The sequence below is a fragment of the Lathyrus oleraceus genome, chromosome 5 (assembly GCF_024323335.1).
Source record: "Lathyrus oleraceus cultivar Zhongwan6 chromosome 5, CAAS_Psat_ZW6_1.0, whole genome shotgun sequence".
NCBI classification, from domain to species: domain Eukaryota; kingdom Viridiplantae; phylum Streptophyta; class Magnoliopsida; order Fabales; family Fabaceae; genus Lathyrus; species Lathyrus oleraceus.
In genome coordinates this window covers 149,363,104-149,377,253 of record NC_066583.1, presented here as the reverse complement: position 1 = coordinate 149,377,253, position 14,150 = coordinate 149,363,104, and the positions used below count along the sequence as shown (strand labels likewise).

The window sequence follows — 14,150 nt, the reverse complement described above, 5'->3', positions numbered from 1 at the left end:
AGGTATACCTTAAGATCAGATGAGAGTTCAACAATGGAGATGTTGTCGTGTTATCAACAAATAACCGGTGGTCGATGGCGGTAGGATTAAGTGGCCACGACGCAATTGGGTTTGAAAGTAGGTCCAATTAGAATCTGTACACTTCAATCACCACACACCAACTATTAATTTTTTTTAGGGTTAATATTTATTTTAGCCATAACGGACTTTTGCTTTTGAGATTTACTCTTTCCACCCTTAGGGTAATCCCGCACGACCGCGAAAATACTAAATCTTTTCATATACAATTGAGGCGAAAATGATGAGAAATTTTTATTCGGATAAATTTGATCGGAAGATATATTTTCGTATACGTAAAATGTTGATCCTGATATGTATCTCCGTATCTCTCTTTAATTCATTTGTCTGTGAACATTTCGAAGATGTATCTCCGGATTTTGCTCTGTTAGTTCAAAATAAAAACAGGTATAAACAATAGCAGAATGGAAAACATAAATAAACTCTAAAATAAACACTACATATACAAACATTACATAAATTCAATATTATATGTTAGTTCAAAATAGAAACAGGTATAAACAATAGCATAATGGAAAACATAAATAAACTCTAAAATAAACACTACATAGACAAACATTATAGACAAACATTACATAAGTTCAATATTACATGTTATTAAAAATAGATTGTTCGGGACGTTACAGCATTCTTATAATATCTTCTATTGATCTTTGAATTGTCACATCCATTTCAATCAGATCATTTGTTGAGTAACGGTAAAAGATACTTCACATCACCTTCAAATCATCATTTGCTTTCAATTCAAGCACGGTGAACTGTATATTTCCTTTGTTTTCAATCGAAGGTGAATGATACTCGAGATTTACAACTCTCCGATTTTCTAGATATCACATTAGAGTATTCAGTTCGATTTTCAAATCGACGAGAAATATGCCCTTGCAGAACCGAAATTGATGCGGGAGTTTTGCGCCATTGAAATACACAAATGCAAGATGGTGATATGTAGTCATTCTGGTTAGTGTAAAGAAAATAGAACGAGAAACCCTATATATAAAAGTTGTAGAGCAATAAGGACCTACAAACATGATCATATCTGCATGAAATACTTCGGAGATACATCTCCGAATCCGCCTTTTTTTGTCAAAAAATAAGGGTCGCTCCGGAGATGCATCTACGAATGATCTCCTGTATTTTTTTTATGAATAAAAATGTGTGTCTGGAGATGCATCTCTGGATCCACCTAAAAATTATGCAGAAAAGAACCAGTTGATTATGCAGAGCACAATTTCAAAACACAAAAATTGCCCAAAAAATACCATCCAATTTTATAACATTATGTAATGCGTTACATACAAAAAAAACGTGTTACATTGTTAGATTATAATTAAAGCGCACCAAAACATATGTCACTATCTAAATGTATTGGTGGTTCATTCTTCGATCTTTTCTTATTTGTTTATCTCTCAATGCCACTCAACTTGGTGAACTCTTGCATCCTTTCAAGAAAGTGATTCGACTGTGTTTCAGCGTCTTGTGTGAAATGTGTCGACCACTTTGGTGATGTCTTTGGTATATGACATCCCGTTTTCAAATAAACCCGAACAAAATGTTAATTTTTTTATAGTCAACCAATATACATGATACATTTGGATGAATTATTAGGTGACATAGTCCGAAGTGGAAAGAATGTTTCTGAGAAATCATAGTGTTAAATTATGCACACCCTATCATAAGAACTTGATATAAGATGTTCCATTTCTGGAATCATTTATCAAACGGAGTTGGACCATTAAGACTACATATAGGCGCATGTTGTATGATAATTTGTTTTGTTCTCGTATAGCTTTATATATGATTCCTTATGTATCGTCATCTCTTGTATAAGATGACAACAAACAAATTGGTGGTCCTCATCTCCTTTACCGAGTAAACTCGAAACAATTCAAAAATCACAGCTGCCATCACTTTCAGCATTTGTAATCCGCTCGATGTATTTGTGCATAAAAAGTGGCATATCTTCAATGAATTTGATTTTTGGTAACGATGGTGGAGGAGATGGTTTGCTAATGCGATCACCCTTGAAAACACTTTTTCGGGATTTTGGAGTCGGAGAATCCGAAAAATGTGAGTCAACATGTTCAAAATAAGAATGAACTTGTCTTGTGGAGTTGTCATTTTGAGTCAGTTTTACCTTTTTTGGGACACCTTTTGTTTTAACCTACTTCGATAGTGGTTTCAAATTCGTTGTTTCTGGATATGCAATCTTCATAAGTTGCTCTTTGATGTGCAATTTCATGATGTCATCAACTTTCGTGAATCTCTCTTGGTTCACTTTCCACTCGAGATTGGTGTTTCTCCATACAAAAAGATGTACCATACAATTGATTTCCTATCATATTTATCACCACATAAATTCTAGTCAACGTATTCAAATAATTTATAGCCCTTGTCAAGGGTTTGAAACAAAATGCCACAGTCCATTGATCATTTGGTATACCTAAGGATACTTTTGGTTGCAGCTAGGTGAGACACTTTTGGGTTCTCCATAAACCTACTCACTATTCTCACACTATATGCTAAATCTGGTCTTGTATTGCACAAGTACCTCGGTGGTCCAATGAACTTTCTATATTGTGTTGGATCAATCCTTTTCACATCCTCTTCCTTTGATAATTGCAGGCTTGGTTTTGCAGGTGTTATGGCAGGATTACAATGTTCTATTTCAAATTTATTCATAATTTCAAGTGCATACCTCCTTTGATGCATAAACCATCCTTTGCTTGTATTTTGGTATTCAAAGCCAGGGAAGTATGCGATATGACAGACATTTGTCATCTCAAACTCCATCATTAGTTCACTTTTAATTCACCAATGTAGTCATCAATCATCATTGCTTCCTGTGATAAGTAAGTCATCAACACAAAGACATGGGATGATGAGTCATTTGCATGTATCTTTCTTGACATACACTCCATGTTTAGATACACACTTATTGAATCCCAGCTCCTTTAAAAATCCACCAATCCTCTTGTTCTAGGCGCAAGTGCTTGCTTGAGGCCATACAACGATTTCCTTAGTTTGTAGACACTTTGATTCTTAATTGTTGACAACAAAACCAGGATCTTATGTTACATACACGTCTTCTTATAATGGACCATTCAAAAATGATGATTTGACATCCATTTGATAGATATACTAGTTATTGCTATTTTCAATTACAACAACTATTATAATGGTCCCAATTCTGACCACGGGTGCAAACACTTCTTCAAAGTCTATGTCTTCTATTTGCATAAATTTATTTTCCACTAATCTAACCTTGTGCTTGATCACTTCACCTTTGAAATTTGAACACCCACTTCACACCGATTTTCTTCTTTCTTTGAGGTAGATCAACTAACTCACATGCCATGTTCTTCTTTATTGAATCTATCTCTTTTCCATTGAACATATCCATTTTGAATCATTTAATGCTTCATCTGATTCATATGCTGAAATTAAGCAATAAATGCAAAATGGACAAGATGACCACTATTAGTTACTTCATTATTAAGGAAGACTACACAATCTTGTAGTCTAGAAGATATTCTTCTTTGCCTTGTTGATCTCCTCAAATTTCCTTCCTCTTTGACTCTTCTTGTTTCTAAATTTATATCTTCAAACATTGCATGTCTTGTATCAGGTTTATGGTATTCAAATACCTCGGGCTTGTATTCGGCTGCCATTTGTTACGTCTTTCGTTTCATCAAAAATCACATCCCTATTAATCATAGTCTTTCTTGTTTTCAATATCATAGAGCTTCTAACCACTTGTTGAGTGATATCATACCATATTTTCTCTCCTTTATCATCGATCTTTCTTCTTAATTGATTGGGAACGTGTTTATAAGCAATTAATCCAAACACCTTCAAGTGGCTCACACTTGGTTTGATTTCTGATCAAGCTTCCTCATGAGTGATATTTCTTAGCTTCTTAGTTGAACACATATTCAACAAGTATGTGACAGTGGACACAACTTCCCCCCACAATTCTTTTGCATGTACTTACCTTTTAACATACTTCTTACCATGTTCATGATTGACATATTCTTCCTTTCAGCAATTTTAGTTTGTTGAGGTGTATAAGAGGGCATTACTTCATGAACAACACCTTCTTGGTCACAATACTTGTCAAAATCATTTGAGACATATTCACTTCCACCATTTGCCCTTAAATTTTTTATTTTGTAACCACTTTACCTTTCCATCATTGACTTAGAATTCTTGAATAGTTCAAATATGTCATATTTTCTCTTTATCAAATATGTTCATAACTTCCTACTAAAGTCATCAATGAATGTGACAAAGTATTTATTATCTTCTATCGAATACAATTGCATAGGTTAACATACATCATAATACACCACATCAAGTTGACACTTGGTTTTGCATCATGCATCTTTGTTAAAACTTCCTCTACGTTGCTTAGCCTAAACACATTCTTCACACACTTCTGATGGTTATGTATCTTTGATAAACCTGAAATCATACCATTCCTTTGCATAGAATTGAGATCTCTAAGATTGAGATGCCCAAGTCTATAATGTCAAATCAATTCCTCTCTACTAGCAGTTGTTGCCAAACATGTATGATCTATCACATTGAGCTCAATTTTGACGGTTCTATTCTTTAGCATATGGGCCTTTTGAATCAAATTTCCCCTTGAATCTAAAACTCTCAACATTTTGTCTTCCATGTGAATATTGTAACTATTTTCAAACAATTGACTTATTCTTAAAAGATTACACTTGATTCCAAAAATATATAACACATCTAAAATTAAAGAATGATTGTCATTCTTTCTCCTTATTGATACATCATCAATCCCCTTTATTATTAGTATGTTATCATCTGCAAACTTCACCTTATTCTTTATGGTTTAATTATATCTTTATAAATAAATCATTCCTTCCAGTCATGTGAGTTGAGCACCTTGAGTTAAGGTATCATTGATCACTCCATTCAACATCTTCTTTGGTGGTTACGAGCATATTTTCTTCATTTGGTAGTCAAATATATGATTTTTTTAATTTGACTTCAAGATACTTGTATTTGACTACCACTTCTTTTAGCAATAATCACCATTAAGATTAACAAGGTGATTTCATCATCATTTTCTTGCCTAACAAGTTTTGCTTCATATTCTTGTGGATCTTTCTTGTTCTCATAACATTGATCAAAATAATGTCTGAACTTTTGAAAAATCTAGCATTGGATATTGATCTTGTCAGGTTTCTTTTTGCTACCTCTTTCTCTATAGCTTCCACCACCTCTATAGTCATTATTAGATCCACCATGATTGTTGTTACTACTTTCATCCTTTTGAGATGTTACTTTGCTGAATTTTTTAGAATTTATACCACCATTGTTGTGATAGTTTCCCATGCCTCTATTCCCACACAATTTTCCCTTTCCTCTATTGTCTTTGCTGAATTATGCTTGCACTGTAACCTCTACTTTTTCTTTATCAACGGTTCTTTCATCCATCATGTGTTTCAAAAGAGCTTTGCAATTCTTCTTGGCTCATCTTCGAAAGATCTTTGGACTTTTCAATTTTCACAACCACATTATCAAATCTTGATGTTAAAGATCTCTAGATTTTGTTAACCACAATATGTTCGACAATTGATTCTCCACGAATTTTAATGTGATTCACCAATCTTGTGATTCTTGTTACATATTGACTAATATTTTTTTTCTCCTTCATATGAATCAATTCTAATTGTCTTTTGTTAGTTTGTAACCTCGCCACCTTTACCTTCTCAGCATACGATTTCTTAAGAATTTCTCATACTTGCTTTAAAGATTCACAATCTCCAACTTTCTTAAAATTATTTGCATCAACACATTATACAAAGTTTTGTAATCCTTCGTTTTCACTTCCTTATAATGCAACCTTTTGTGCAGCAATTGCATACCTTTCAATTGGCATCACACTATTCTTAATCACTTCAAAAACATCTTGATAACCAAACACCACATTCATATACTTGCACCACTTATCATAATTCTTCACATCAAGAATTGAAAGATATGCAGAAATTCGTTCATTTGAGATTTATGTCATCATTCACCTTATTGTGAACCATACTCTTGATGTTAAATAATAGAAAAAAAACACTATAACCCACTTGGATAATGGAGAGAGAAAAGTGTATGATTGAAGAGAGTCACTTCATTAAACCCTTCAAAGGGGTGTATATAAAACATTGCACACAAAATACTCAACTAAACAGCTTATCTAGGAAAAAGAGAAATAGATAATAAATTAGGGTTTCACGATAGTGATGTGTGAAAGAGAGAGAAGAGAATAGGATTGAATGAGAGACACTTCACTAAACCTTTAAAAAGGGTATATATAAAACATTGCACACAAGACTCAACTAAACAAACTTAATTAGGAGAAAGAGATCAAACATCAATGGAGGAATAAATAACTAATAGAGATAGTCAACCAAAGTCATATTTAATTCAATATGGATCTTCAAACAAAATAAACACATTCCCAACTTTTTGAAAACTCAATAGCTAAAGCAACAATAAATTCAAAGAAGATTAAATCAAACTTTAGATATCATGTTAACAATAGGGATAACAAAGTAGAAAAAGAGAGAAATTGACTATAACTATAATGCGAATAGCATAACTTATTCAAATTACATTTACAATAAGACATAAATAGACTACACTAGTCATAGTCCAACTATAAGAAAATACCCACTACTATTACTACTATCTAACAAGACCATGGAGATATACCTGACAAATAAAATTCAATATTTGCATCAAAGCATAAATCCTTATCACAGCATCGATTATCACCTCATTTATGATTTAGTATCACTAGTATGTGTACAAAAATTAATTAAAGATTAAAAAATGTACAGTGAGAGTGTCGTAATATTCAATACTGGTTATTATTCTTAAATGCAACTTAGGGATAATTTTACCAATTGTGAAATCAAGATCCCATTGAGACCGGGATAATCACCACCTCCCACGGCCATTTACTTGCAGAAAGAGGCAATATACTTTATGAGGTATTCAATTCTTTAAGCTGAATGGTTTGTATTTCTGCAGGTCAATCCAGACCCCAACCAATGAGCCAAGACCAGCCACAATAGATACTATGAGGCAGAAAATACTCGTTATTTGCAGATAAATCCATTTGCTACTCCATTTTGGGATCCTCTTCTGTATGATATACATCTCCACAGGAAAGTAAACAGTTAAAGGCCAAAATCCCAATGCTCCAATCACTCCCAAAACGTCATTGAAAAAAGGAATCAGCATTGCAATCAATGTGGCGATGATAACAAAAATTGTCCGCCAAATTAACATAAATATGTTTTGATTGTAGACTGGCAAACCGGGAATTTTAACTTTGAATCCTTTGTCAATTTTGGGCCATTTTTTTCCTGCCTCTTTCTCAATGAAGGCAAAGAGGGGTTGGGCATACACTTGGTATGCTCCGAAAAGGTGAACTACAATAGCAGCATTAGCCATATCTACAATAATATATGCTTTCGAGACACCAAATCCAGCGAGCAGGTTACCTGGTACTGCGTCTCCAAAAGCAGCATAGCCCATGCAGCCACAGAGCAAATAAAATGTTGTGGTTATTGCAATACTTAGCTTTGCAGCCTTCTTCATTGCCTTTCCTTCCGATGGTGGAGATTTGATGGTGTCCTGTGTATTCAGATTAAACATTAATTAGTTTGAATAAAGCTTCTTACACATTTGTATACTCACATCCCTTCACACCAAATTATGTGCTGAAATAGTTGTGCAAAAAACGAGATGTAATCAGCTGTAGTTAGGTACTCTTATGTACCTTAAGAGCCGGACATCTAAAACGGGATGTAATCAGCTGTGGCTAGATACTCTCTTAAGAGTCAATCGACTAAGATTATAGAACAAGTGCATCATACTCTTCTTAAATTTAAAATTATTTTCAATTTCCTAATACTCTTATGTTCCTTGACTATTTAATGTTACATATTGATAAAATAGTAATCAGTGTTAGTTTTTAACTTCTACAACGAAAAATGAATAAGAATAATTTTGTTTCCTCACAAAAAACACCTTAAAAAGAAACGAAGGTAGAAATAAAAACATTTTATATGTGGGGGGATCTGTGTGTGTAACTTTAGTAAGTATTACAAAGGGGTATGTTGAAGTCTCGTGAACTTTGTCATGGTAAAATAATGTACTAGCATCTCTCTCTAGATATAGATATTAAAACTTAACATGACTTGGCACATGATGTTATTGTTTCTTAAAGGTGTACCTGAATTTCCAGGAGAATGAAAGAATATGAATAGGCAAAGGCGATATTTCCAAGACCTTGGAAAACCCCCCATACTTTTTGGGCCGGGGTCACTGTCCCGATGCTTATTCCTGTGAGGCTACCCATGATCGTACCCGTTTCTATATTGAACAAAATAAGCGAAAATGTAAGAACCAACTTTATTTATAGTTAAATTACAAAAATCTATCACGAAACAAAATTCAACTACTTCAACCCTTGAACTTATAAACTGTATAGGTTGTTTTGCAAGTGATCTGATAGGTTCAGTAAAGCATTAGGCATGTCACACATTTTAAACAATAAGAGAATTTCTGCAGTAAACCTATAGTTCAACAGGTGCCGATAAAACAATAGACAAAAAATAAGTGAAAACTTGTATCAAAAAATTGAAGTAGGTATATAACCTGCAACTTTTGAAATTCCAAGAGCGAGACAAATTGTAGAATAGAAGAATGACATAGCTGCTGCAACTATTGAGAGCCACCACGTGTTATGAAAATCTGGAATTTGAGAAAAGAAAAGTTGTGCCACACCAAAAGCTATCATATATGGGTTGCCCGAAATGTGACATGAGTCTTCTCCATGAGAGGAATGGATACAGTAAGACTTTCTGATTTCCCTGTCAACAAAAAAACCCGCCGAAGTCAAACAACACAAACCATTCAATGATCATCAACCAAACTATATAATCATATATCAGTAGAAAGAACCATTGTGAAGGGACAATGAAATACAACTACTGTGCATGTCAATCATGTGGTAAAATTTAATACATGCCATAGTAAAAGACAACTGCCATCAACAGAATTAATATAATCTAGCTTGATTGATTGGAATATATTGAAGTGTGATTTAAATTGATCTGTAAATAAAATTCCACATTGGAAGTTACTTTAAAGATACATTCAAATTGGTTTTATGTTCCTTTTTTTTTTACAGGCAAATTGGTTTTATGTTAATAAGTATATTTTGTTAACTTCACTAAAAAATTTCAAAATGGCTTGATCAATGTGAACAAAATTAAAATCCATTTGAATCTTACTGAACATAACATTAGAGAAAAAATAATTGAAATTCATCTTATTTCACGTTTATAAATTTGTAATTATACTATTTACAAATCAAAACATTTTCTAAACTTCGTCATTTCAAAGACATAATATGGCTTAACTCACATCATGCTCATGGCAGCCGCAATATTGTATCCTATTGCACTTCCGAAAAGATTCAAGTACTGAACTATCCCACAAATCTTAACACTGGGACCACCTGCAAAACACATTATAATACATATTATGGTGTACATCTCATTATATCTACGGTCATTATGTTGCGAGTGTGCGCGTGTGTGTGAATATGATGGTCAAATATACACAAAAATGTTAACTCACATGACATTTAAAAAAAGCAGCTACAAATATAAAGTTGGGATAGTAATTTAAAGTTTAAATAAAATTATTATGTGCCCGGCTTCTAAAAACAAATTGTCATATGGTGCTATTCCCATAATAATGTGTAATGCATTACCAAGAATATTGTGAACTGCATCCATGAAAGTATAGTTTCTCTTTCCAAATTCACTGTTGCCACAACGATAACAATCAGCGAGAAATGATGAAGTATACAGAGTGATGATACTGAAAAAGACCATGGCTGCAGGACCAGCAATCCAACCCATCTGAGCTATGGACCAGGCTAAGGAGAGCACTCCAGATCCTATCACACCTGTTATTATGTGGGAGCATGTAGTCCAAACAGTTCCTGACTCATATTAAGACATCAAATATCACATTAATCATCCAATCAAGGAAACAAAGGTAATGTACAATAAAGTATATAATGTACATTAACATATACCTGTTCGTTTAACACGGCCATCGTCGTCATAGCATTTGGAGTCAGTGTGTAAAGATGCGCCATCTATGGCGTCCTCGATGCCATCAGTATCTCCACGGTAGCTAAGGTTTGTTCTGGAAATGTTTTCTACCATCTTTTACGGATCTACCGCAGGACAACTATAAGTGAGAAATCATTATCAAAATAAAAATCTTATTTGTCCAGTCCAACTACTGAATGCATTCACAAACCACAAACAAAGGATAAAGCATGCACAAATGAAAGAGGCTGGCTCAATTAAATACATTAAGTAGGCTGCGTAATATTGGAATAGATTGGTTAGTGGGTGAAAAAAAAAATCTCAGAGCTTGATTAATTTTTTAAGAAATGGAAACCTTATGGGAAAGTTCAAATTAAAAATCCTAAGTAGCAAAATCAACTTTACAGAATCAATTCATTCAAAATCAATTATTTTCACCGCATAATCAAACACATGCACATGATTAATCAAAAGATTTGAATGGGGTCCACTCACATTGGGATTTAACTTCACTAAGTGAGGACAAATAGTTCACTCCTCTTTTATTTTTACCCGATAAATGTTGACCCTTGGACACACTATTTCTAAAAATAAAAAAAAACTTTCTGTATGTATTCCCTCCATCATAAACATTTACCGCGATAATATTATATCTACCAAGTATAACCCTCTATTTTTTTTAAAATAGTTGATACTTTGGTCATTTACCAGCTTTATTTACTAATATAATTTTCATATCAAATTCTAAATCTATAACAAATCATAAGTGTTTTAAAATATCAACTCTTAATTTCCTTATTTAAAGGATTTTTTTTTATTATTATACTCATATTTATTAACTTTCGCTTTTTTCATCTATTTCACTTACTATAATAAATATGGGTATTTTAGTAAATGGAATTAATTTTATCATTAAAATCAAGATATAAGGAAGAGAATCATAGCATCTCCAACATCTAAGGAAGGTTCTTTTTATATTCTTAGGATAATATTAACTTATAGAAAATTTGTATTGGAAAAAACAATTAAAAAATTAATTTTATATTTTTATTAAAATTAATACACAATTTTCAAGAAAACATTTCTTACATTGGGATTTAACTTCACTAAGTGACGACAAATAGTTCACTCCTCTTTTATTTTACCGGATAAATGTTGACCCTTGGACACACTACATTTACCTGATAATATTATATCTACCAAGTATAACCCTCTACTTTTTTTAAAATAGTTGATACTTTGGTCATTTACCAGCTTTATTTACTAATATAATTTTCATATCAAATTCTAAATCTATAACAAATCATAAGTGTTTTAAAATATCAACTCTTAATTTCCTTATTTAAAGGAATTTTTTTTTTACTATTATACTCTTATTTATTAACTTTCGCTCTTTTCATCTATTTCACTTACTATAATAAATAAGGGTATTTTAGTAAATGATATTAATTTTATCATTAAAATCAACATATAAGGAAGAGAATCATAGCATCTCCAACATTTAAGGAAGGTTCTTTTTATATTCTTAGGATAATATTAACTAGGGGTGGCAAAACGGACTCGGCCCGCGGGACATGCCCGTTTTGCCCGCACTTTTGTGCGGGGCGGGCCAAGGATTTAGGCCCTCACCCTCAAATGTGTCCGCCCCGCCCCGTCCCGTTTTTTTCGCGGGTTTTTGCGGGCACGTGTATTTACATAAATTTTTGCGGACTTTCTCCGCCCCGCCCCGCCCTCACCTTTTTGCGGGGCGGGTATAAGTTTTAGGCCCGCATCCTCAACTATGACCGCCCCGCCCCGCCCCGTTTTTTTGTGGGGTGGACCTAAACGGGACGGGCATGCCCGTTTGCCACCCCTAATATTAATTTATAGAAAATTTGTATTGGAAAAAACAATTAAAAAATTAATTTTATATTTTTATTAAAATCAATACACAATTTTCAAGATAATATTTTTTCATTTGGTTCTTAACTTGTGCCCCTAAGGCACAAGTTAGCATTACCTATATTCTTATAATAAGAATCAATTCTCAATAAAAAAATCTCGACGGTTAACAACACATGGATAACTTGTTAGACCCCTCTTAAGCTTTTCAAAGAGTTACTTTGGGCGAAAAATTGTTAAAAGTCTAAAAATCATGTGTCTTAGTACTAGTAGATTCTTAAAAAAAGGTTACTAACATTCTTAATATTCAGTATTCACCTAACAATCTACTAAATGCAAATCAAATCAAATTTTTTAATATTTACAAAAAAAGAACTTTTCAAAACACTGCACTAATTACCCAGGCCATAAAGAAACTGAAATCTAGTGGCTCACTAAAATCATTAACCAAACCAAATTAACGAACCAGGTTCAGATCAGTCACACATCAAACTCCACTACTATTCATAAGAATGAAATATGGTTTCACTCCACTAATAGCATTCAAAAATCACAACCACACCAAGTTAAAACTCAGAATTCCCCAAATTGAAATTAAAACAAAAACTAGGTTAAAAGTGGTAGCCAATGAACAAGTAGGAAAAACAGAGTGTGTATTACTATTACCTGGCAGCTAGCGGTGGCCGGTGAGAAACGAAATGTGCGGCGAGGTTTTCCTTCCTAATCTCTCGTTGAATTTTCAATCTCAGTGAGAGATTCTGATATTGCAAATTGCAAAATCATTCAAGAATAAGAAAAGTAATCAGAACAGTACCAGTGAAATTGAACGCAAACAAAATCAAATATCAACATCAGGAATCTAAAAACACTATCATTATTACAATCAACGGATACAAAAACACGCATCCAATTCACATGAATCTGAAACTGAAAAGAGAGGAAGTGGTCAAAATTAATATAGAATAATAATACTAATAATTATAGAACTAGAAACTTTACCGGAAAATTTTCGTTATATTGATTTGAACGAATCTCAGCCTCAGGAACCTCTCCGACAACCTCGCCGGCCAACCGCCTTGTGAAGTCGGCGGTTCAATTAGGCGTCAGTAACTGAAACCACTACAGCCGCAATTCAATGTTGAGCTCAATTATAACTTTCATTCATTTTTATACACAGAAGTAAAATCATACTAATTTATCATTTTCTGTTTTTGGCAGGAAATTTTATCAATTAAAAAATAAAATTAATTAATACGCACGTGGTTATGAGTGTAAAAAAATGATTAAAATAAAAATCAAACCCAACATTTAAAATTAATTAATCGTATAAAATTATTTTATAATGTATTTTAATTAAATTTTTAAAAAATCTAAAAATAATTTTTTTTGTTAGAAATTGAGTTATTTTAATTAAAAATTAATAATAATTAATAATTTTTTCAATACTTTTTCCAATTTAAATTTTTTATTTTAGGTTTTTTAACGTGTACCTGACACATTAGCTTTATCCATATTTTATCACCCTATGTACATATTTCAAGAAGAAAATTATGCTAAAATAATAGATCTGATAGGTAATTTTTCAACTATGTCAATAAAATTAATGAGAAAATAGAAAACTTAATAAGCAACTTATATTTAAGAAATTTCTACATTAAATACATACAGTACACTGTATATAATATTACCCAATATAATGAACAGTGTCTTATTATAAAAATAAATTATTTTTTTAAAATAAAAAATAATTTTTCTTTTTGAATTAATGGGTACTGATATATATAAACTTTATTATTTTATTAACTAATATTTTTTATATCACTAATTAACTTTTTTTTATTATAAAAAGTTATTTTTAATATCTGAATATTTATTAATTATTTTTTTAATTTTCACTAACCAACTTTTTTTTATTATTAAAAATTATTTTTAATATTTAGATATTTATTAACTAACTTTTTCATTAAAAATTATATGATTTAGGTGTATTACATTTAGCTTGTGAAATCATTTTTACAATTA

General features: G+C 32.2%; 1 protein-coding gene across 2 annotated transcripts; it reads right to left on the bottom strand.

The window, feature by feature from the left end:
• Positions 1–6,660: 6,660 nt before the first annotated feature.
• Positions 6,661–13,302, bottom strand: LOC127079108 (amino acid permease 3). 2 transcript variants are annotated; one of them, XM_051019528.1, is made up of 8 exons: positions 13,128–13,302; positions 12,795–12,886; positions 10,229–10,372; positions 9,899–10,132; positions 9,547–9,640; positions 8,776–8,990; positions 8,351–8,490; positions 6,661–7,749 (listed from the first exon to the last, which is right to left on the bottom strand). In XM_051019528.1, the coding sequence occupies exons 3-8, from the start codon at positions 10,359–10,361 to the stop codon at positions 7,105–7,107; spliced, it is 1,461 nt and encodes a 486-aa protein (XP_050875485.1). In that variant the 5' UTR covers positions 10,362–10,372; positions 12,795–12,886; positions 13,128–13,302; the 3' UTR covers positions 6,661–7,104. The 2 variants fall into 2 exon arrangements, with proteins under 2 accessions (XP_050875485.1, XP_050875484.1); XM_051019527.1 differs by having other exon boundaries at positions 10,229–10,386; positions 13,128–13,301.
• Between the last annotated feature and the right edge of the window lie 848 nt (positions 13,303–14,150).

Bases quoted from the DNA above. Each gene is read 5' to 3' on its own strand.
- LOC127079108 (XM_051019528.1), bottom strand. From the start codon at position 10,361: ATGGTAGAAAACATTTCCAGAACAAACCTTAGCTACCGTGGAGATACT. The intron at 9,641-9,898 runs GTAATGCATTAC...TGTGTTTTGCAG, and splicing joins TGCAGTTCACAATATTCTTG to GTGGTCCCAGTGTTAAGATT. The intron at 8,991-9,546 runs GTGAGTTAAGCC...TTTTGTTGACAG, and splicing joins GCGGCTGCCATGAGCATGAT to GGAAATCAGAAAGTCTTACT.